At 47.1% G+C, this 21,211-nt stretch overlaps 3 protein-coding genes across 3 annotated transcripts in view; 1 reads left to right on the top strand and 2 right to left on the bottom strand.

Moving 5' to 3' along the window:
* Positions 1-73: 73 nt before the first annotated feature.
* LOC134048195 (thymidine kinase 2, mitochondrial-like) lies at positions 74-11,282 on the top strand. Its single transcript, XM_062499809.1, has 10 exons — positions 74-210; positions 981-1,018; positions 1,762-1,836; positions 3,093-3,146; positions 4,529-4,618; positions 5,960-6,033; positions 8,561-8,649; positions 8,934-9,013; positions 10,248-10,328; positions 10,713-11,282. Exons 1-10 carry the CDS (start codon positions 108-110, stop codon positions 10,809-10,811), a joined length of 783 nt encoding a protein of 260 aa, XP_062355793.1. The 5' UTR covers positions 74-107; the 3' UTR covers positions 10,812-11,282.
* A 2,184-nt stretch (positions 11,283-13,466) lies between these two features.
* LOC134048171 (uncharacterized) lies at positions 13,467-20,092 on the bottom strand. The gene is made up of 2 exons (XM_062499771.1): positions 19,808-20,092; positions 13,467-17,801 (listed from the first exon to the last, which is right to left on the bottom strand). The coding sequence occupies exons 1-2, from the start codon at positions 20,090-20,092 to the stop codon at positions 16,305-16,307; spliced, it is 1,782 nt and encodes a 593-aa protein (XP_062355755.1). The 3' UTR covers positions 13,467-16,304.
* Positions 20,093-20,570: 478 nt separating this feature from the next.
* LOC134048172 (uncharacterized) overlaps positions 20,571-21,211 on the bottom strand; it is a 53,335-nt gene continuing 52,694 nt past the window's right edge. The window contains 1 exon segment of the mRNA XM_062499772.1: positions 20,571-20,904. Within this exon segment, the coding sequence (XP_062355756.1) occupies positions 20,571-20,904 (334 nt within the window).

A 21,211-nucleotide genomic window follows, 5' to 3' on the forward strand; every position in this document is an offset into this window, starting at 1 on the left:
GCCCCGCCTCCGAGCGCCGAGGGGAGGAAGCGATGGCTCGGCGGCGGAAGGACCGGGGCGGGCCGGAGCGGGTCCGGCGCGGCTCCGGGCGGCGGCGGGGATGGGCTATGTGGCGGCGGGGCGCGGCCTGGGCGCGGGCCCGGCGGGGCGCGGGCGGTGCCGGCCCGGGCCCCTCAGCGCACCCGCCTCGCGCCGCCGCCGCTGCCGGCCGTAAGTGCGGGGCGGCACCGCGGGGACGGGCCGGGCCGGGCCGGGTGGCCGCCCCTGGGCTCGGCTTCGGCTCTGCGCCGGCCCTCGGGACGCTCTGGAGCGGCTGCGGGACAGCGGGAGCGGGGGTAACCCGAGAGCGGCTCCGGGACAGCGGGAGCGGGATGGGGATGAGACCCGGGCTCGGGGTCAGACCCTGGAGTGGCTTTGGGGGAGCAGGAGCGGGGTCAGACTGGAGCTCTGACCGGGTGTCACTGCCGAGCCCTTCCCTTCCCTGCCTTCCTGCCGTGCTGGGCTGGGTGAAGGGTCTAATGTCAGCTTGCGCTTGGGCAGGTTTCTTACTGCGTTTGTTGAAGCGTAAGGTGCTTGTTTGGGAGCTGCTCTGTAATCCTCACCCTTTCCCCGCCGGACTGTGAGGCCAGTGTGGGCTGCTCCAATTCTGGTCCTTCCAAAATTCATCTTTCCCCTGTGCAAACCCACTGAGGAGCAGCAGACGTAGCAGAAATCCGGTGGAAGCGTGAGCGCTCATTGTTGCACTCTTGGCAGTGTCAGGGACCGTGGACAACTTCAGCTGAATCTTGTGTCAGTGCTGCAATGCGTCTGTTACATGACCCAATAATTACCTAAAACCCTGATGGTCGATAATTTAGAAAATAGTCATATGAAGCCGTAGGCAACCTAAAAATGTCCCGGAGGGTCTCGCATTAAGAGGCTCAGAATAACTAAGTTATGAAGACCGCTTTGATTTTAACTGTTGCTTATTTCCATTCTAGATAAGCGTCTGATAAAAAAGGATGCTAGAAAGAGAACTGTAAGTATTTGCATTTTGTTCAGAAAACAAAAAGTGCAGCCTCTTTGATTGTAATTCCATTATAATTTGAGTGCGTGTGTATTGGCAGCTGTAGGCCATAGCTGTGTCACTGTGTAGTGCTGGGTCTGTTACTGGGTCATGCTCTGTGCAAGGCTACGCTGAAAAGTTGTAATAAAACTGTGAGAGGTCTATGCAAAAATTGTGAGGGCTTCTGTCAAGACAGGTGGCAGTTTGGGTTCAGTGTTGCATGTGGAGCCTTCTGTAACCCCCCTGGGCTCCAAGTTATTTCAAGACAGTTGAAAAAAATTCTCTTAAGTTTATTTTAGTTATTTAGGTTTCTGAAAATAAAAGCGTGACCCTCTTAAGGTTTCAGCTGTCTATATAACGGATGCTGAAATGCTTATTTCAACTGGCACTTATTTTAGGTTGGGAGTCAGGTCTCTGGGGTGGGTTGTGGCAGAGTGAGGAGCAGCAGGTGACCGTCTGGAACCCCCTGGGGCCCTGGGGAGGGAGGGAAAGGAAGCTGGAAGAAGCAGGGCAGGGCCTGGCTGTGCGGGTAGCAGGGAGGGAAAAAGTGGTGGTCTGGGAGAATGACACCATCCAAATGGATCCTCAGTGCCTTCCCATGAAATCTTCTCTTCCCAGCACGGAGCTGGCACGTTGGAATGGGCAGGGTGCATTTCTAACACGCTGTTCACTGCTCTGCCCGGTGTGGGTCTCGTAGTGACTCTGTTTTTCACCAGATCTGTATCGAGGGCAACATTGCAAGTGGAAAAACAACATGCCTGGATTATTTTGCACAAACTACCAGCATTGAGGTACTGGGTGTGCATTTCTTTGTCCTTATTTCCCTACCTGAGCAGCTGATTGTCTTAGACAGCATGTCCTTGGGTGTGTGAGGAGGGAGCATCAGGGGCTGAGCCAGGGGCTTGCTGGGGCACCACCCCAACTTTTTACAGTCAAATTGCAGCAGAGAAATGTAGATCACGTGTGGTATGTAGTGGATGCCAAGATACCAGTAAAACCTGTGAATCGAAGTTTGTACCTTTATAAAATAACAGCAACCTGCAGAGCATGGGCACGTTTGGACTTGCCCATTTGCCATTTCATGTCACTGAAATCTTAGATGGGTCCGGTAAAAGCAAAGCAAAGAATTGTTCTGTAACAATACCCATGTCCTGTAACAGAGGTCCCAGAGAATAGATGGCTTTTTTAAAAGAAGGAAAGCCTGTCAGAACTGTTTCAGGAGATTTCTTAGACTGATGGGGTATTTGATTTCATGTTGCTTAGAACCAGGTGAGGGGAAGGGCAGGCTTGTATTTTAAACAAAATCAAGGTCAAGCCTCAGCGAACAGTTGATTTTGTACAACAGCTATTAATGGTTTCCCCAGCAGACCTGGTAACACATTTGGTAATAAGTTTTAGGAGTCCTCCTAGAAATGCTAGCTTGCCAGATGTTATTTGGGAATTTAACAGGAATTGTCCTTATGAAGTACTTAACTGTTAATCCAAAGGATAACAGACTTTAATTTGCATACAGTGCAGCATTTTTAAGTAGCTGCTTAAGTGTTCAGGCTGATGAGATTCTCCTAGGCCTGACTGTACAGTATTATTGCAGATTTAGACCCTGTTTGAACCAGACAGATCTCTCGTGATTCTATCTATTCAGTGTAGAAGCTTTTCTGATTCATTTTATAAAATATTTGAATACATTTTGTTAGAACACAAAAATAAAATGAACATGAATGTGGTAGCCATCTGATCCTCTTCCTTTGTTGGCGGGTGTTACTTTCTGAGGAATTAATTTGTGAGGGGGTGGGCTTATCGAATCAGTGTTTAAAAGTGCTAAGAGGACGTTGGATATTGGCATTTTTCTATTTTTAGCAATGCTCATTATTACCTGTTGTGTCACAGAATTCAGTGCTGGATTTTAAGGATGAGCTTTCCAATACAAGTCCTGAATACTGTGATTTACTACAGAAGTATTCCTTAAAAATAGTTGTACATTTGTAGGATCACATTAAGTATTTTGACTCTAAGATGTGTTTAACATGGAGTAATTCTTTTTAACCAGGTTTTGAAGGAACCCTTGAGCAAGTGGAGGAATGTTCAAGGTCATAATATCCTGGTAAGGGGCAGAAATTATTTCTGCAGTTACAGCGGTTATTCTTCTAGCAAGACATGTGTGATGGCTTTTTATCAGCCAGCAAAACTGCTGCATGAGGTGTGATCCAAATCTTACACAGCAAAAACTAAAGCTCCACACAGAAAAAGAGCTTCTACTGCAATTAAGACATGCATGTAGTAGAAAGATTGCATATAAAATGTGGTTTTGTCAAGGACTGGGTGTCCAGCGGGGTGTGAGTTAAAGCAATTCCCAGCAAGGTGAGCCCTGAGTGTGGCAGTCCCTGCCCATGGCAGGGGTGGCACTGGATGATCTTTTATGGTCCCTTCCAACCCCTTAACACTGTAAGAATCTGTGATCCCGTGGCTGCTGCAGATAAGGAAAATTCAACCCAGCGAGGTATTGAGGGCTTGTGTTGGCTTTTGGGTGGCCAAGGCTTCTTGGAAGTGTTCCACCCCAGGGATGTCCCTGGGTCCCAGCTGCTGGGCTGCTGGAAGAGGTCCCTGCTGTCAGTGCTGTGCTTGGGACTCAGCCCCTCTGCACAGACCCCATGGTGGTAGAGGCAGGACTCTGTGCTCGGGCTCTGCAGTCTGTGGTGTGGACACACCCCAAACCATACTTTCCCTACCATGTGTCAAATACCGTGCTGGTTAGCACAGACCCTCTGGACCAGTAAATTGCCCTTCCTGGGGGTTGCTGATGCCTTTGGGATTGTTGGTGAAAGGGTGGGGCTCGTGTTGCACAACACCAGAGCGGCCTTGGAACACTGGGAAAGTCTGATCTTGGAATGGAGAGGAGGAGGTCAGACCTGTGGTGTGAAGCTGTGCTGCTGCCTTAAAACTTGTCACCTCAGCGAACAGACACTGAATGATGTTTTATTTTGAGTGAGAGCCTTTCTCTGCTGTGCAGGATGGATTGTTGCTTGTAAGTTCTATGTGTGTGTGTGGAATTGTAGCAATTAGAAAGTGGAACAGCTACCTGAGAGCTGCTGTGAGGATCCTTTGGGAAGAACAGCTGCCTGTGTTTTCTGAGGCCCAGACCATACTTAGAACCCTGGATGATTTCTGGATGCACTGGGTGTACTGAGAGTCTGTCAATGCACAAAAACTGAGTAGTAGATAGGTTTTTTGTTGTTACTTGGTTCCAGCTGTTCCATGTGCAGAGTAACTAATTCCTGCTGACTTCAGGCAGCCTCCCACTCTGTAGGTACAGGGCCATAATTCTTCGTCTCCATTGTGGAGAGCAAATGATCACTTGTCAAACCTGATGTTTTAGTGCACTTAGAGCAATGCTGTTGTAGGGCAAAAGCTTCCTAATACCCAACTTCTTAAGAAGTGTTTGTCCTAACAAATGCTCATCTGTCCTGCTTCTATCTCTGACCCCAGGGCTTAATGTACCAGGATGCTTCAAGGTGGGGGATAACTCTGCAGAGCTATGTCCAGCTGACCATGCTGGAGCAGCACACAAGGCCCATGGTAAGGAAACCTCTTTTAATTTTGAGAGTAATTAGATGTGGTTATGAGTGCTAAATCCTTTTAACCTTGTATGCAAGAGTTAGGATGCTGTGTGTGTTCATCCTTTGTTCTTGCAGCAAGTAGGAACTTGTGTGGTGCAGACATTGGTGTCCCCTGCGTGTGCTCTGGGGATAAAACCTCTGCCTCCTGCCTGCTCACAACTTCCCCAAACCGATCCTGCTGGTTGGGCACACCCCCCAGAGCTAGGCTTGCACAAATCTCTTCCTCATTTTGTGGCCGTGAACTTGTCTGTAATTTCATTATTTCAAATCTTTGGCAAACACCAAGTAATCTCATGTTAGAACTCATAGTACTGCTCCGTGCTGTCTAGTACAAATATGGCCATTGCTGCTTTTGTATATACAAAATACTTCTATTTTCTATTCCTTTTTCAGGTTTACATCCTTTTTCTCCTTGTAATTTTATTATTTTTTTTTAAATATAAAATATCACATCCTACCTTTTATCAAGATTTCTTCATTCTTTTCTCTTTCCAACACCTTTTGTTTCATTCTATGCTGTCTTCCATTCCCTGATTACAAAACCTGGTCTTAGATGCCAAGCTTATATTTTACTGAATGTTCTTACGTTCCGTTTTCTGAGTTTGCGTTGGGGCAAACTTTTAGCAGTGCCAAATCTGAAAGTGGCATATATAATCATTAGGTTTTTGGAAGAGGTGTTTTTCCAAGACAGTAGAAATCCTGTTCTGTTGGAGCAGAAGTTCATTCAAGAATTCCTGAGGATTTCCCTGTATTTCAGTCAGAGCCTTTTTGTTATTTGAGCCTTGTTGGAGCCATTTGTGCTTTGTTAATGTGCAGAAACCTGGGTGAGAAGTTGCTCTGCAGGCCCAAGAGTATCAGATGATCTCCCTGCTCCAGCATGAAGTGCTGGTGGAACACATGCAGGGCTGGATCCGTCAGCTGCAATTATTTCTTTTAAAAGTCCTGTTTCGTTTATTGAATGTGTCTGATGTCAGCCCTGTGCTGTGACCCAGCAATGCATGGGATGGGGCAGCAATCTGGGGAGCAATAGTTCCCATAGTTCTGCAAATCCCAAGTGGGTTGCTGCCTTTTTGTACCCTGAGTTACCTTCCAGTGCTCAGCTGAATGCTGAGCGCTTAGTTTTGAACTGGTGTCTGAGTAACAAATTAGAGTAAGAACAGGAGTCCTTGTTTGTTTTGTGGCTCCCACCCTCCCAGTAAGGTTGTTTCTCACAAGATCTGAAAACTGTGTTTCATATGTGCCATATGAGTGTGAAAAGAAATGAGCATGAAAACGTACAGAGTCCAGTTTTCTGTTGCAGATTTCCCCTGTAAGGATGATGGAGCGATCGATTCACAGTGCAAAACACATTTTTGTGGAAAACCTGTATCGAAGGTATGGGATGTGGTTTTCTGCTTGACTTTCTTGGATTAATTATTTTAAATATATCTGTAATCAAATGATAATTTCTTTGGTAATGTGCATTTAAGGGGCCTGTGAAATCTGCCCGTTCTGTGTTGGAGTGGCAGTATGTTTGGTATGGCATGTGCTGCCCCCTTCCTGTAAGGCTCTGGAAAACCTTTTTCAGCAGTGCTTCTGAATATTTATTTATATTACTCAGTATTATTTAGACACCATCTGTTGAAGTTATCTGCTCTCCAGCTGAATACCCAAATCTTGCTTGAATCAAACACGTGCTGAACAGGTAAAAACCCCACAAGAATATAAAGCGTAAGACTGCAGGAGGGAGAGAACTGGGCAGTGTTATCCAGCCTGGCATCCAGGATTGGCATTTCTTGCAAGCAGGGACTGAAGTTCTGTGCTCTTGCTCAGAATCAGGATTGACAGGATCGCAATAGACTGCGAGCCTTGGTAGGCTGTGAGTAAAGAAAGAAGAATCACCTATTATGTGTCCTAGGTGTAACTCACTCACCCCAAGGTAACTGAAATAGTGCAGGAATCAGGGGTTTGTTTCTTTGCTTGGAATGCTCCTTCTGTCGAGGAGTGTATGTGTGTGACAGATGGGTTTTAGTGGGTTTTTCAGTGGCCTTGAAGGACAAACCCAGTTTGTGCCACGAGGTGTCATCCATGCTGCGTGAGCAGCTGTCTGCCACGGAAATGCCTTTGTAAGTGGGGAGAGACTCACATTATTCATCCCAGTCCACATAATGCAAGCGGCCTGGAATATCCTCATTTTTAGTTACTGACTTCTTTTTTCCTTGTAGTCAAAATGCTTTTTTCTCAAAGACTTAGTAGTTATGAGGCTAAATCTGTTTGTGTAAACTCTGTGAATTAATGTAACAATACCAACAATTTTAAGGGCGCCTAAGATGTTTTGTGGTTTCAGCACTTTTTAAAATGTTGGAAAAAAGGATTTGCTTTGTTTTGCTACAGCAAGCTAGGAGGCAGCTGATAGTACCAACAGCAAGCCAAAAGAAAAGGATGTGTAAAAGGATCATAAATGAAACAAGGAATAACTGGGGAATGTATGGGAGTAGCTATTCTGTGGCATATTAAAAAACGAATCAATCTGGCTGTGATGGGTGGGTTTTAAATGTGTGCACATGAGTGTGCAGGGTGTGCTGTAGGCAAGCACTGCAGTTTACTATGCCTCTGAATCCATGACTTGGTAGGTGCCAAATGTCAGCAAACTTAGGAAATGTAAACACCATTTTGTGTCTTTTCTATTCCCTGGATCTTTACGTATCTTGAGCCAGAGTCCTCCCAGGATTCCCCAGGGAAAGCAGAGGTGTGTTGTCTGCAGGGTAGGTCAATGCAGAATTGACTTGCATGTGTCTGTCTTTCAGGGTAAGAACAGTGGAGTTTTTCTTACTTCCAGATTCTTCCAACCTTCCTGCTTCCCCCATCTATCCTGGAGAAAAGTAGCACGATCAGAGTTTGGCGGATGTAGATCCCTGCTACCCAGAATTGATGTATTAGAAGAGCAGCAGTGACCAGTGTTAGCCCATTTCTGGGTGGTAGACCAAGAGGCGAGGTGGTACAAACAGGGACAGGGATTTTGCTTTTCTCCATATTTAGGGAAATGTCTTTATTACTTTTGCTCAGTTTTGCCAGTGGTCAAAGCAAGTTACCAGGGGACAGGTTTAGAAATCGGTGGAATATTTTTCTTCAGTCCTATTTCAAATGGCGTAACTGGTCTTAATCATTCAGCTGGAGAGCACAGGAGCCTCCCAACTCCATCTTTTTAAAGATATTTCTGCTGCAGAAGCGTTTAGGAAAGACTAGGGAGTATGTGTTACTGTCACCAGTTTTGAAGAGAGGACACTGTAAAATTAGTAATATTTGACAATCAGGAATATGGTAATAAGTGAAAATTGATACACTTCTAAAAACAGAGTATGTTATTCTTAACATGTCCTCAGTAACTCCCTTTTACTGGAGTTGTCAGATACTTTATTATTGCTGCTGAGATAACTTTTGAGATATTTGTCTCCAACGTTCTGTGCTCCGAGTTCAGAGTTCCAGTTAAGCATATTGGATATTTCACTACTCCTTACTCCTGTAAGAAATACTTCTTACAGTGGGAGTAAACTTAATGACACATTGACCTTATATTTTTGCTGCCTTTTACTGAGGTTTCTGTAAGGAATTGTTGATGCTGCTCAGTAAATCCAGCCTTTCTGGTGACATGCCCTGGGGCAGATTTGAACTGATGCTGATAAAGAGAACCTGAGCAATAAATACCATTGAGTACTCAAAAAAAGAAAAAGGGAAAAGACCTGGTCTTTCTGTTTTATAAACAATGGGTTTTGTGGCCTTCAGTTTGGGTGGGCATAATGTTGGCCTTCTTTTCACAGATGTTGGAGTAAATGGGGAGGGATTCTGGTCAGGTGAACAAAATGAGAGTTTGGAGTTGATCTCTGTATGCTGCTCAGTGAGCATGCCTCTTGTGTTTGTGCAGTGGAAAAATGCCAGAGGTGGATTATGCTGTCCTAAGTGAATGGTTTGACTGGATCCAGAACAACACTGATGTTTCAGTTGATTTGATAGGTAACATCCTTATGGATCTAGAGGGCTCTGTTTGTTGGTGGGTGTCCTTTCTGGGAGAAAAAAAATAATTCTTGTTTCTTGGCTCATAAATAATCCCATTATTCACTATAAAAGTAAACACCATCAGGCAGCTTGGGTTTGTGGGTGGTTCCTGCTGGTGCCAAAGCAGAGGTCCAGTGGTGGTACTCAAGCCAAGATCCTTCCCTTCTATGGTCTGTGAAGTGAGTTTCTTTGCTTTTAAAGCTGATCCTTGAACATAACTATTAAAATTTTTGTTCCTGCAGTTTATTTGCAGACATCGCCTAAAGTTTGTTATGAGAGGCTAAAGACACGATGCAGGGAAGAGGAAAAAGTCATACCCCTGGTAAGGACTTCCTCTGATATATGTGCTAACAAGGAACTTTGAAAACAGAATTATTTCAGTCTAAATACTAAAACTGTATCCCGAGTCTATTGCCAAAGTGTGGTGCAGCTGTTCCCACTGCAAACTAAACGCTGAATATTGAATTTTCATTTATTTTTAAAAATGATCTGTCATGCACACTGACTCTCCCAGGTGTTCTGCTGTAGTAGTCAGTGCACTGTAGCTGACTTTAGGTGCAGTATTAATCAACTGGTAATCTTCTCCAGGATGTAAAAGTCAATTGCCTTTGTACCATTATATGGCACAAAATCACCCAGGTGAAGCACGGATTCCTGGGCTTGCAGGTGCTGAGATTTCTGGGGGCACTTTGTTGTCTGCTCTCACCAGGATTGTGCATGAAAAGTGTCTCTGCTGGGGCTGAAAAGAATCAACTCCTCGAAAATCGTGAGCTTGGGAATCTGCTTTATAAAACAAACTGTGGTGGGTGGAACAGTGACTTTCTGTGCCAATTTACAGCATGGCCCTCTATGCCCCAAGGCTTCTAAGGAAGCCTGACCAGACAGAAATGCAGTTCCCTCTGCAGCTCTGGGTAGGTGGCTCAAGAGGAGCAATTGTCAGTTGAAGACCTGTGCAAAGAGCTAAATTTTGGGCCATGTGAAACTTTGCCTTGAGAATAAATCCTCCTGTGATGAATTTGAAGAGCCCTTGTGTTATTTTGCAGCTCTGCTGAAGAGGAGGGGAGCAGTTATGAATGAGCCATGTAAAGTGGTCTCTGTGAAGAAAAAAAAAACAGCTGATAGGCAAAAGAGCTTTTAGAGGAAACTGAGTTACGAGAAAGTGAAGTGGGAATTTTAGAGAAATGTATTGTCACAGGAAGTGCCTCCTGTACATATTCTTTGCAACCTTGCCCTTTTTGTCCTTACCTTGTTGTATTTTTCTCTGTGAAACCTTGAACCACATTTTACCTGTGGGAGAGACTCGTGGTTGCTTGATCTTAAAAGGAGCTGAGAACCCTGTGCTCCTGTAAGCTATGTCTTTGAGGTCTTCCTGGAGTTAAACTTTGTACTGGGAATTAATTTTTCTCAAAACCTTCTGATGCTTTTTTTTTTTTGTTAGCGGAAGGTGCGTGTTGCAGGCTTTTATATGTGTCTCTTAACTACTTCCCAAATGGATAAAGATTGCAATGTGTGTGTCATCCCTAGGCATTTGTGTTATTCCAGTGCCTCTTTTCTAGGAATATTTAGAAGCTATTCACGAGCTCTATGAAGAGTGGCTCATTAAACGTGCACTGTTTGAAGTCTCCTGCCCAGTACTTGTGAGTATTATTTTAACCAATTAGCCATGTGGGAGATTGTGCTTTCCAAATAACAGGAACATTGTTTAGTGGTAAAAGTAAATAAATCTGCATTTCTGATGGCCTTTGGAGAAGGACAACCTCTGACAAACATGACAACTGTTAGTGTATGGCATTAAAGTGGGGTCTGCCATCTCTGCAGTGGAATTTGAGGGGCTGTTCACTGGGGTTGCTTGCAGGATCATCTGTGTAGCTTTTCAGGGAATGCCAAATTCCCAGCAGAAAGCAGATTGGGCAGATCCCTAGGAGCATCCCAGTTTGGCTGCACTGGGAGTTCTGTTCTGTTCTGCTCAAAAGAAACCAAGTTTTATGGTGTCAGTTATTTGCAGTGTTCTTCTTTCCAAGGTTATTGGAGCTGACCATGACATGCAGAAAATGATAGAGAAGTATGAAGAAAACCGGGACCAAATACTGAACTCGCCTAACAGGCAACACCGTTTATAGAAGCCTGTGACTGTTGGATCAAAAATCATCTCCTTAAGTCTGGTTTGGTATTTTTAATATTTAAACATGAGTATTGTTTCTGCATTATGCTTTGTCGAATGCTGTGGACTTGCAGCTCTGAAATGATCATATACCAATCAGGAACAGAGCATGAGCCAATTCCCTTTGTGTTTTTAGGTTTTCCATCAGCTTTACTGTGTTAGTTCTGTTCAGCTAAAATATGGCTGTTTCCCTCATTTCCCACTTTGCTGCTGCTTCATAGAAGAAATTTCTTTTTTTTTTTTCCCCAAAGACAGCCCTGTTTTTGTAATTTGAAATAAATGGTTTCTTACAACACCTCTCTGAGGAAGAGTACCTGACATTTCTTTTCCCTTAATAACCTCCTTGGGGTGAATTGAGGTAAACAACACCCAATGGCCAGTGTGTGTACAAGGGAGGTTTGATTATTACAGAGCTGTCAGCCTGCCTTGGTGCCCAGCAGATCATCCTGAGCGTGAGCACTTGGCACATGGAATAACCACAGGCTAAGCATGGGATCAGCCCAAGCCAGTCTGGCCCACCTCCTCTTCCACACTGAGGTGCCCCTCCTGGTGGATGAGGGAAAAAAAAGCTGGGGATGTATCTCCCTGGAATTCTGCAGGGGCTTTGAGCCCCTCTCCCATGGCAACTCCTGGAAAAGCTGCAGCCTTCAGCTTGGCCAGGGTCATCCTTGGCTGGGAAGGGAACTGTTTGATGGCTGGGCCCAGTGGTGGGAATGGGATGCCCCTGGGATCCATGCTGGGAGCAGTCCTAACACCTTCATGGATGGTCTGGAGGACGGCACAGAGTTTACCCTCAGCTAATTGGGGTGATACCTGTTGGGTGGGAATGGGATCTGCTGAGGGCCCTCGCCAGGCTGGGTGCATGTGCCAAAGCCACTGCCATGAGGTCCAAGGGCTCAAGGGCCGGGTCCTGCACTGCAGCTCCAGGGGGAAATCTGGGTCTGGCACTCAGTGCTCTGGGTTGGGTGACAGAACGCTTGGTTACAGGCTGGACTCAAGTGACTTCTGAGGCATCTTCCAACCACACTGGTTCTGTGATTTTCAAACAATTGAATTGCAGTAGAAAGGAGTGGTGCTGCTCTTTGGGGTCTCTTCTATTCAAGTACAAAAACGCCACTTAGTATGGAAGGCAAGAGAAAGATCTCACAGCAATGAGGCAGGATTGTTGGAATTTTGATGCCCATGGTCAGATTAATGTTCACTCTTGATCCCTTGGGGTGGTACCCACCAGAGGTTCCGAGGGTTGCAGATATTCTGTATCCCTGCCCAGGGATGATTCCTTCTGCCAGCTGTAACACTGAGGGCCCTGCAGAGCCTTCGGGTGGAGCCGCCCTGGCAGGAGTCAGGGGCCTTCTGAGTCCTGCTGGTCTCAAGGGCCTCTGGCTACTGCCCACTCGTGCTCCTGTGCTGTGGGGGGCACCATGGAACAGGCAACATGGAACAGGGCACCTGAGCAGGAAACTGCCTCCAGGAAGGTGCTGCCCTACCCTCTGCTCCTGTGTTCCCCTTTCCAGGCACATCCTGAGTGGCTATCAGGTGCTTGGGGCACAGCAAGGCCATGACCCATTCCTGCCCAGGCTGTACACACTTCATACCAGAGATGTTCATTATATTATTACTGGAGGAAGCAAATGCAGTGCATTGAGTTAAAGTAGCTTTGTTAAACAGATCTTACCAGTTTGAAATGGTGCTTTTCTCTAATCCTGCCCACATTACTGCAATTTCATTGAATTCAAAGAAAGGAAGTTCTTTCTGCTCTACAGGACATCATAATACAGCTTACTTCTGAAGAGAGCTGCACACTGGTAGTTCCCACTTGTCCTGGTTTGAAAGAGAGGTGTTTGCTAAGGAAAGCAGAAGCTTCCCTTTGGACTGAAAAATATGATCCTTCCTTCCTACAGATTATTATGATTTTGAAATTAAGGGAGCTCTCAGGCAAAGATATGGGGGGTAGGAATAACAGTTCTTTACTAGTATATCTAACAAGACAAACAAGAACACAACAGCTATGAAATTGCCCACAAACAGAACAGTAACTCAGTCCCAGTCCCTTTCTGGCTGCAGGCACCTTTTCCCTGAGCTGCAGTTCCCGGCTCTGGGGACGGGCAGGTCCCGCAGAGCTGCAGGAGGGCTGGGGGTGATGGCAGCGCTGTCCCAGGTGGGAGAGAGAGATGGAGAGAGAGCCCTCCGCTCACGGCGTCGGTCCCGACTCAGCAGAGTGCTGGATGATGGCAGGTTACAGCGAGAAGGCAGCAGGGCAGGGTCCGACAGCAGTGAGGATGGCTCCCGCCGCTGGGAAGGCAGGAATGGGTCAGAGGCGGCGATCGTCCTTCTCGTCCAAACTCTGCTGGGGAAATGGGGCGAGCCAGAGCCTTCCGCTTCCTCTTCTGGCTGTTTGAATCTCGCAGGGTTTCCCTCTTCTCTCCCCTCCCCCTTGCCATCAGGGCCCAGCCAACAGGTATCTTAGCATGACAATGGGGAAAATTCCACAGAGGGAAAAGGGAAAGAACCAACCCCCAACACCACTGAATTTAGGGCAAAAAAATTTAAAACCCCTCAAAACAGTTTTTGTAAGTGACTGCAGAATGGCCCGGGGGGGGGGGGGGGGGGGGGGTTTCAGCTAACTTTTTAGAGCTATTATTTTATTTGTGTTTATGAGATCCCTAGCCCTGCTCTGGCTAAACTGAGGCACAGTGAAAATACAGGGTGCGTGGGACAACTGACTGATTTCTTAACTGGTTTGCATTCTTTGATTTTACTTCTTTTTGTAAAGAAACATGCAGGTGGTTTTTTTGGTTTATATCACGATCAGTTTATTATGACCTGTAAGTACTCAGAGAGTAGAGAAAACCAGTGGGGGTTTCATTCTTGGACTTGTTAAAGGAAATGGTGAGTTGCCCTTCACTTGTGCTTTACCCTCTTTGTGTTGCCTTCAAGGGAATCCTTTCAATGCAGCACCTGGACTGCTCTCACATGGATTTTCTGGATAATTTTAGGGGAATGATCCTGGAAGTACAGAGTGTATTTTTCCCTACTGGTTTTGGTTAGTTTAGCTGGAACAAGCAAGGCTTCATTAGCACTTTGATCACTTTGTACAGACATTTGTCAGGCACTTAGTGCAGGATGGAAACATTCAGTTATGTGGCTTTTCACTGCATCTTCTGGTGCTGCTTTTGGACATCACTGCTTTTGTAGGGTTGTGGCTTGCCTAAAACCCATTGCACTGAAAGAACCACACCCAGTCAAGAATTGCAGCTGTTATTCCCATCTGATGAACTGTGAATCACTGCAACTTAATAAGGGCAAGTGAACAGAGAGAGCATTTCCTAGTAAAGTACTGAGTTGGTACTAAAGCATGTGATCCCAGGAATGCCATTCTACTGCTCCCTTGTAATCTTTAGAATTTGAGCTTAAAAGTAAGATTTTGTCTGCTAAGTAATGATCTTACTTATTGCAGCTTCTTTGTAGGGGGGTACAAGATATTCTTGATACCTTCTGTTAAACTTTCAAAACTTCTTCTCTAAGAGTCCAGAAGAACGCTTTCTTTGGAAATGGTCCTATATGTTTGAATCTCAGTCATCTGCAGTTTGTTCTTAATTCTAATTTCACTACGGTCATACATTTTGCACAGCACAGAAAATATGACTTAATTGTTTAGTACAGAGAATCTTGCAGACTAAAGGGTGCCAGGACACAGCCCTGTGAATGATTTTCGTTCCTAACACCCATTTCTCACAACCCCCACCCAGAGCTGAAGGCAGTCCTGTCCCTTGGTGTTACCTTGGGCAAGGTTCTGCTTCTCCTGCTGCTGGAATCAGGGGATGACAGAAGTTCAACCATTAGTTGTTCAAAAAGCAAATCTTTGTATTTTAGTTCCCCAAGGATTTTCTAGTCCAGTCCATGTGTGTGCCTCTGATTTTTTTGGGGGATGAAAGTCAATCACAATTAATTTTAGCTAATATTTTAACTGTACATTTCTTTGTATTCAAAACTGAGCTCCCTATTAGCCACTGTGAAGAAAATTACCCCAGCCCAAACCAGCATACATATCAGTACTACTGAAAAAGCTACCTGAAGCGGTATTAAAGTGTCTTTGTAGCTAACAAGTGTATCACAGAATTCCAGAACTTTTAGGGTTGGAAGGGACCTCTGGAGGTCAGCCAGTCCAAGCCCTGCCCAGGCAGGGTCACCTGGAGCAGGTGACACAGGAGAGGGTCCAGGTAGGTTTGGAATATCCCAGAGAGGGAGACTCCAGAGCCTCCCTGGGCATCTGCTCCAGGGCTCTGCCCCAGGGCTCTGCCCCCACCAGGAAAACAAGTTCTTCCTCACGATGAGATGAAACCTTTTGTGTTTTAGTTTATGGCCATTGCTCCTTGTCCTGCCACTGGTTACCACCCTCTGACACCCCTTGGAGATATTTGTATAAAGAAACACTGGAGACTGTGCACACAGTAGCAGTGTGCTTTCCTAAATGAATTCAGAGCTGTGTGTGACACAGGCTCTCAGGGCTGGGACCCCAGCTTCCAGCTGATCCAACACTCCAGAGCTTTCCACACAGCACTCCCACCTGCAGGATATTCCTGACCCTGCCTCTGCTGCTCACTGGGAACCTTCTCTGAGCAATTTTTTTCCTGCCTCTAAACTGGCAAAGAATGAGATCTTTTCCCTTCATTTTAGTGAGATGAATTGGCCTGCAGAAAAATTATGTGAACTTCTGGTGCAGAATTAAGTCAGGAGCAGGGGCAAGAGAAATGACAGGTGTAGCTGGACCTCTCTCCCTGGTGTCAGTGAACAGTTATAATGCTTAAGGCTTCTCTTGGAAATTGTGGTGGTGGCCACAAAATACTTTGGTAACAAATGGAGGCAGATACAAAACCTGTAACATAGGTTAATGCCTCTACAAAACCAGGTGTTGACAGAACTGTTTCCCTCTTTAAAGCTAAAGGAATGTTATCAAACTTTCTAAACCTGTTTTCAACTGTAGTCATGAGGAAGATTAGCTCCAACACAGCTTCAAAGGAATGCAGAGTTAACAGGAGTACACTCGAGTATGGTATTTCTAAAGCTGGGTCTTCCAGTTTAGAAGAATTTACCTTGTACTGGAAGAGTATTCCAGGAATAGGTCTGTGAAGGGAAAACAGAAAAGTAGGATGCCCAGCTGAAGAAACATATCTGGCATTAAGAACAGCCAGAAGGAATCTGACTGATGAATTAAATGAACTGAAATTTATAGATGTTTGCCTACCCTTTATAAAGGTGACCATTCAGGTTTTCTCGTCAAAGGAACCATTAAGAGTTTCTGTAACTGCTGCTATTTACTGTCCCAGAGCAGTGATGTGGTTTGGGTTTTTTTTAACTATTTTGACAAAGCTAATCATCTTCCTGATAACAGGATCAAGGCCACGGTGAGAGGACAATCCCCCCAGGTAATTACAAACAAAGCACTGCAGACTCAGGTGTGATGGCACAGCACTGCCTGGTCAGTTCTGTCAATGATGACATAAGGCTCCTGGGTGTCAGACTCTTGGGACTGACAGTTCTCCAGCTTCCCTTCCCTGCCTCCAGCAGAGTCACCTGCAGGCTGCACCAGGCTCCTGCCCCGAGTGCTGCTCCTGCCCCCATGTGAGGGCTGCACATCAATGCTTTGCGGGGGGACATAGGTGAGGTTGGGGGGCTCTCTGACATGCCTGAAGCACTCAGAAGCTGGGTGTGCCTTAGCAGGATCCATGAGCAGTCTCTTGCTGTCAGCATCAGTAGTGGAATCCTCCAAGTGCCCAGCAGTACAGCACAGAGCTGAAGGTGGCTCAGTGCGTGACGCTGCTCTGTTGTGAAGCTCAGCATTAGTCAGGTATGGATGTTTTATTTGGGGGAGATGAAATTCTCTAACGTGCCTGTCACTTGTTCCTGCATAGGCCACTGCCTCAGGCTGGCCAGTTTCCTCTACTGGATATGTAAGTTCTTCCTGAGCATCCCTGATTTGTAGTTCTGTGAAGGTTAAAGACAGCTCACAAACATCCTCTTCCCTGGGGACTCTGCAGTTTTGGGAAAAGTCCCTGTAGGGCAGAGACTTCAGCTCAGTGGGTTCATCACCAGGGGCTGGGTCTATGCAATTTATGGCATCATTAATTTCTGCTTCAATTGATCCTTCTGGGACTCCTGGAGCTTCAAACTCCAAGGTTGTTTTGCTGTCACAGGAGCTGTCAGCAAACATGGCAAAGGCTGGGGGGCCGCTGGCTCCTGGGGACAGAGGCACAGGCCCCAGCACTCTTGCAGCTGCCTCTGCAGCTCCTGCCAGGGCACACTCCTCACTCAGCCTGGCTCTGGGCTCCTTCTCCAAAGCCTTTGGAGAGAGAGTCTCACTGAAGATCGGTGTCTGTCCTATGACAATGTCACTGTATGTGATCAGGAAGTCCTCGCTGTCTGAGCACTTGCCTGGGAGACATGCGGTGTTGATGCCTTGCCTTTGGTGCTCCTGAAGGCTGCCGGGGGGTGCAGCAGCTGCTGACTGAGCCACATGCCCTTTGATCCTCAGATTCCCAGCAGCTTCAAAGGACATAGCACAGGTAGCTGAGCACTTCTGCTGGGGAACAAGGCACAAAGGTGTCTCACTGTTTCCTTCATTTCCCAGACTTTCAGTATCTCCTCTCTGGGGTGTCTGATCTTCCTCACCCTCCTCTCCTCGATGCCGATATGTTTGTGCTCCATGCTGCAGGCTCTTCTCCAAATTGCCATGTTTTTCTTCATTTGTCATCTCGAGGATGGCTTCACACTCGATTCTTGCCAGGAATATCTCAAATGCAGTCTGCTTCGTTTCCTCATTGTTTCTCTTTTTGACAAGTGAAAACTCTGTAGCTGTAGTTGCCACATAACCTATTTTCTCCAGGACAGCTTTCACAACGTCCTCTGGGAGCACTGGCTGGATATAGTAGACAAAATTCCCAGTGAAGGTCTGGAACAGAACGCAACATGGAAAAGCTGGTGTACACTGGGGGAGTAAGTGCAGGGAAATATGAAAGAGTTTATTTCCTAAAGGTGAAAAATACTTCAAAACTTGCTTACAGCTTTCAAAAAACTGTGTTCTAGAAGTCTGAGTTTTGAACTGTAGTGAGTGAGGCTTTTCTAACAGCATTATTTTGGCAACCCCTCGAGCACTGTAGCTTTGCTACAGCACATCAGTTTCAGTGAAGCTGTGCCTGTTTAAACCTGCTGGGGTCTTGGCTAAGAGTATTCAAAAAGGAAGAGAGTAAGGAAACAATTTTAGTCGAACTAGAGAAACTCAGAGGTAAAACTTTTGTGTTCTACAACACTAGGTTCTCTAGGTTCTACTGAACCTAAGATCTTGAAACAGAGGTTCACAGAATGAATCACTGAGGACTTCTCTAAAGAAACAGACATGATTCACTCACTGTGAATCACATTTCTGAATTGGTGACAAATCTGTAACATTTTCTTTTTCCATGGTTCAGACTCCTGCTGTGAACTTTACTACCCTTGAATTAAACTGCTATTTTTTGAAAGCACCTTTCTGAAGAGAGACTATTCTAACAGAAATATTGTCCAAACACCTCTCTTTGCACAAACTGCCTCCAAAACACAAATAAAATGCTGCTGCTGTGCAACAACTTAAAAAACTGTTTGCCTGATTTTAGAGCTACCCCAGGCATGAGGCCTAGTCTGTAACCTGGAAGTGGTTTTTAGTTTTGTCTCAAACCCTGTGACAGGAGAGACTCTTCTGAGCTGGGCATGACCAGCTCCTGGCAAGTCAGAACAGGACAGAGGTGGGAATGCAAAGTCAGGATTTCTAGGGGTGGGGTACCTTATTTTCAGGCTGCCCAGCCTGGGTCAGACCAAGGCTGACCCCCAAGCATCAGTGTCACAAGCAGGAGGTTCAGGAGAAGAACACTGGCCCCCAGAATGACCACAGTATAACTCTCAGATAAATCAGTCAATCTGCCCTGCACTCATCTTCTGTTCCTTCTGGAGGGGGGCAGCTGCAGGCACTGCAGGGACATCAGAGCAGGTGAGTGGCAGGATATGGAAAATACTATTCCATGTATCTCAGTAGCTTTTAATCAAATCTGTATGTGCACAAGGTACTGTTTGTTCTGCAACTTGTGCCTTGCAGTAGAATTATTTCAGGCCTGCATCAGGCTGTCTTACCCCACGGTGGTCTTCAAAGTTTAATTTTAATGCAGCCTAGGATTCTTGTGCTAAGAAAAGCTGAACCCACTAAGTGTAGTAGACCAGTTTTAGGGAGATGGATGAGAAGAACAGAAATTTACAGGTGTTTGAGAAGCCACAGGTGAGACCTAAGTGCAGGAAGAAGCAAATAAATTACTTTTCTTCACCAGAACCTGTTGCCAAAGCAAGGGCAGTAAGTTTGCATTTAGGTGTTTGGGGAGTCTGTTTAATTTGGGATTTGTGAAGATGGCTGTGTCTTCTGGGCCATGAAATGTTTTCAGTGCGCTGGGGAAGTGGGCAAACTGTGACCACCCTGCTGCAAAAAACAACAGCATTTCCTCTTTCCAGGGAGCTTCCCACTCCACCAGCAGCAGGCTCTGAACTGGGATCAGGGGCCAGAGAGGCACTGGCCCACTTGGCCTTTGGCACCAAGCCACTGGTGATGGCCACTGCTAAAAACATCCCTGCTTATAGGCAGATTTTGGTCAGAGCTTAGTGTGATCCAAGGCAAAACCTTTCAGAATACCTTTTACCTTCTCTGCTATCTCACCACAACAAGGTCCCTTCCCTTCCCAACCCTCGGAGCACTCCCAGCCCCAGTGACAAGGCCTGTGAAGGCCATTGAACACCTCTGAGCAGCGCTGCATGTGCCCCTGACCCCGCTCCATAACCCGAGCAGGATGTGCCCCTGACCCCGCGCCACCTCCCGGTGCCGCTCCAAGCCCCGGCCCGGAAAGCGGCCCCGCAGCCGCGGGGCGGGCGGCAGTGCCGTACCTTGAGGGAGCGGATCTCCCGGCGCCAGGGGCACAGCAGGAGGTGGACACAGAGCAGCTCCAGCAGCTCCAGAGCCCTGAGCAGGTCGCGCAGGGCGCGGCCGCCCCGCACCCGTCGGCAGCGCTCGACCACGCCGCGCACGTCCAGGGCCCCGCGGCGCCCCGGACCCAGCAGCCGCCGCGCCCGGGCCTTGAGCGCGGGATCGGCGCAGGCCGCGAGCTGTCCCTGCGCCGCGCGGGCCGCCACCTGCGACACGTACTCCTTCAGCAGCGCCGGCTCCGCCATGGCGCCGGCCCCGCCCCGCCCCGCCGGCCCATCCCGCGCCGCCATTGGCCGGCACCGCTCCCGCGCCGGGTGACCATTGGTGCTCCAGTCTGTCAGTCAGGGCGGGGGGCGGAGCCCCGCGAACCGAAAGTGAAAGGCGGGAGGGTGGCGAGAGCTCAGGCTGCGCGCGGGGCGGGGCGGGGCTTGTCGAGACAGGAGCGCTGAGGTGAGGTGAGGTGAAGGGAAGGCAAGGCAAGGCGTGCGTGGGGATGTCCCGGGCTGTCGGTGGCTCCACCGTACGCAGTGCCAGTTCTGTACTTTAATCTGGTTTGCACAAAGGAGGGAGCTGCTGGTAACTCATCTAAAAGTTCCCTGATCATCCAAAGTTTGCACCATTTGTACATTTTAACAGAGGTATCAGCATTCATTGGTCACAAATGGTATAACTTTTATCTTGATTAGTGTTCAGACCCCTCTATGCTGGTTGTGTCTCTGGCCCTCAGGGGGGATTGTCCCTGCTCTGGGTCCATTCATTTACATTCATTTGATAAATATTCAATCTGCCGTAGGTGGTCACTGAGTTGATCACGATCTTCCACTGCTGGAATTCCCTTTTGTCCGGGTAGTGCTCAGTCCTGCTCTCATCACTGCTGGATCCTGCCGAACAGCCCCTTCCTTGTGGGGCTGTCCTCCCTCTCCTTCCAAGGGTCAGCCGAGCACGCAGCACTGACACTGCAATCGCTGCCTGCCCTGCTGGAGACCCCCGAGATAAGGAACGATCCCTGGGCCGGATCTGCTCCTGCTGGAGCTGCCTCTGGATCCCAGGGCCAGGCCTGGGAAACAGCTGGAAGAGATTTGAGTCAGCTGTGGGGCTGACAAGTGTCCTGCAGTGGGGTTAAATGAGATTTGTGTCTGCTGTGGGGCTGACAAGTGTCCTGCCGTAGGGTTAAATGTAGGTTGAATCTAGCAGCTGGGAAATACATCTGTGATCCAGGTGCTTTTCTAATCTTGATGTTTGGAATCTGAATTTTCAAGTCACCACCTGTGGCCACTATTATGTTATGCACTTGTCTGACTTCACAAATTGATAAATATTCTCTCATATGATGATAATTATTTTAATACACAGAAGTCTGTGGT

This window comes from Cinclus cinclus, chromosome 11 (genome assembly GCF_963662255.1).
Source record: "Cinclus cinclus chromosome 11, bCinCin1.1, whole genome shotgun sequence".
In the NCBI taxonomy this organism is placed as follows: Eukaryota; Metazoa; Chordata; class Aves; order Passeriformes; family Cinclidae; genus Cinclus; species Cinclus cinclus.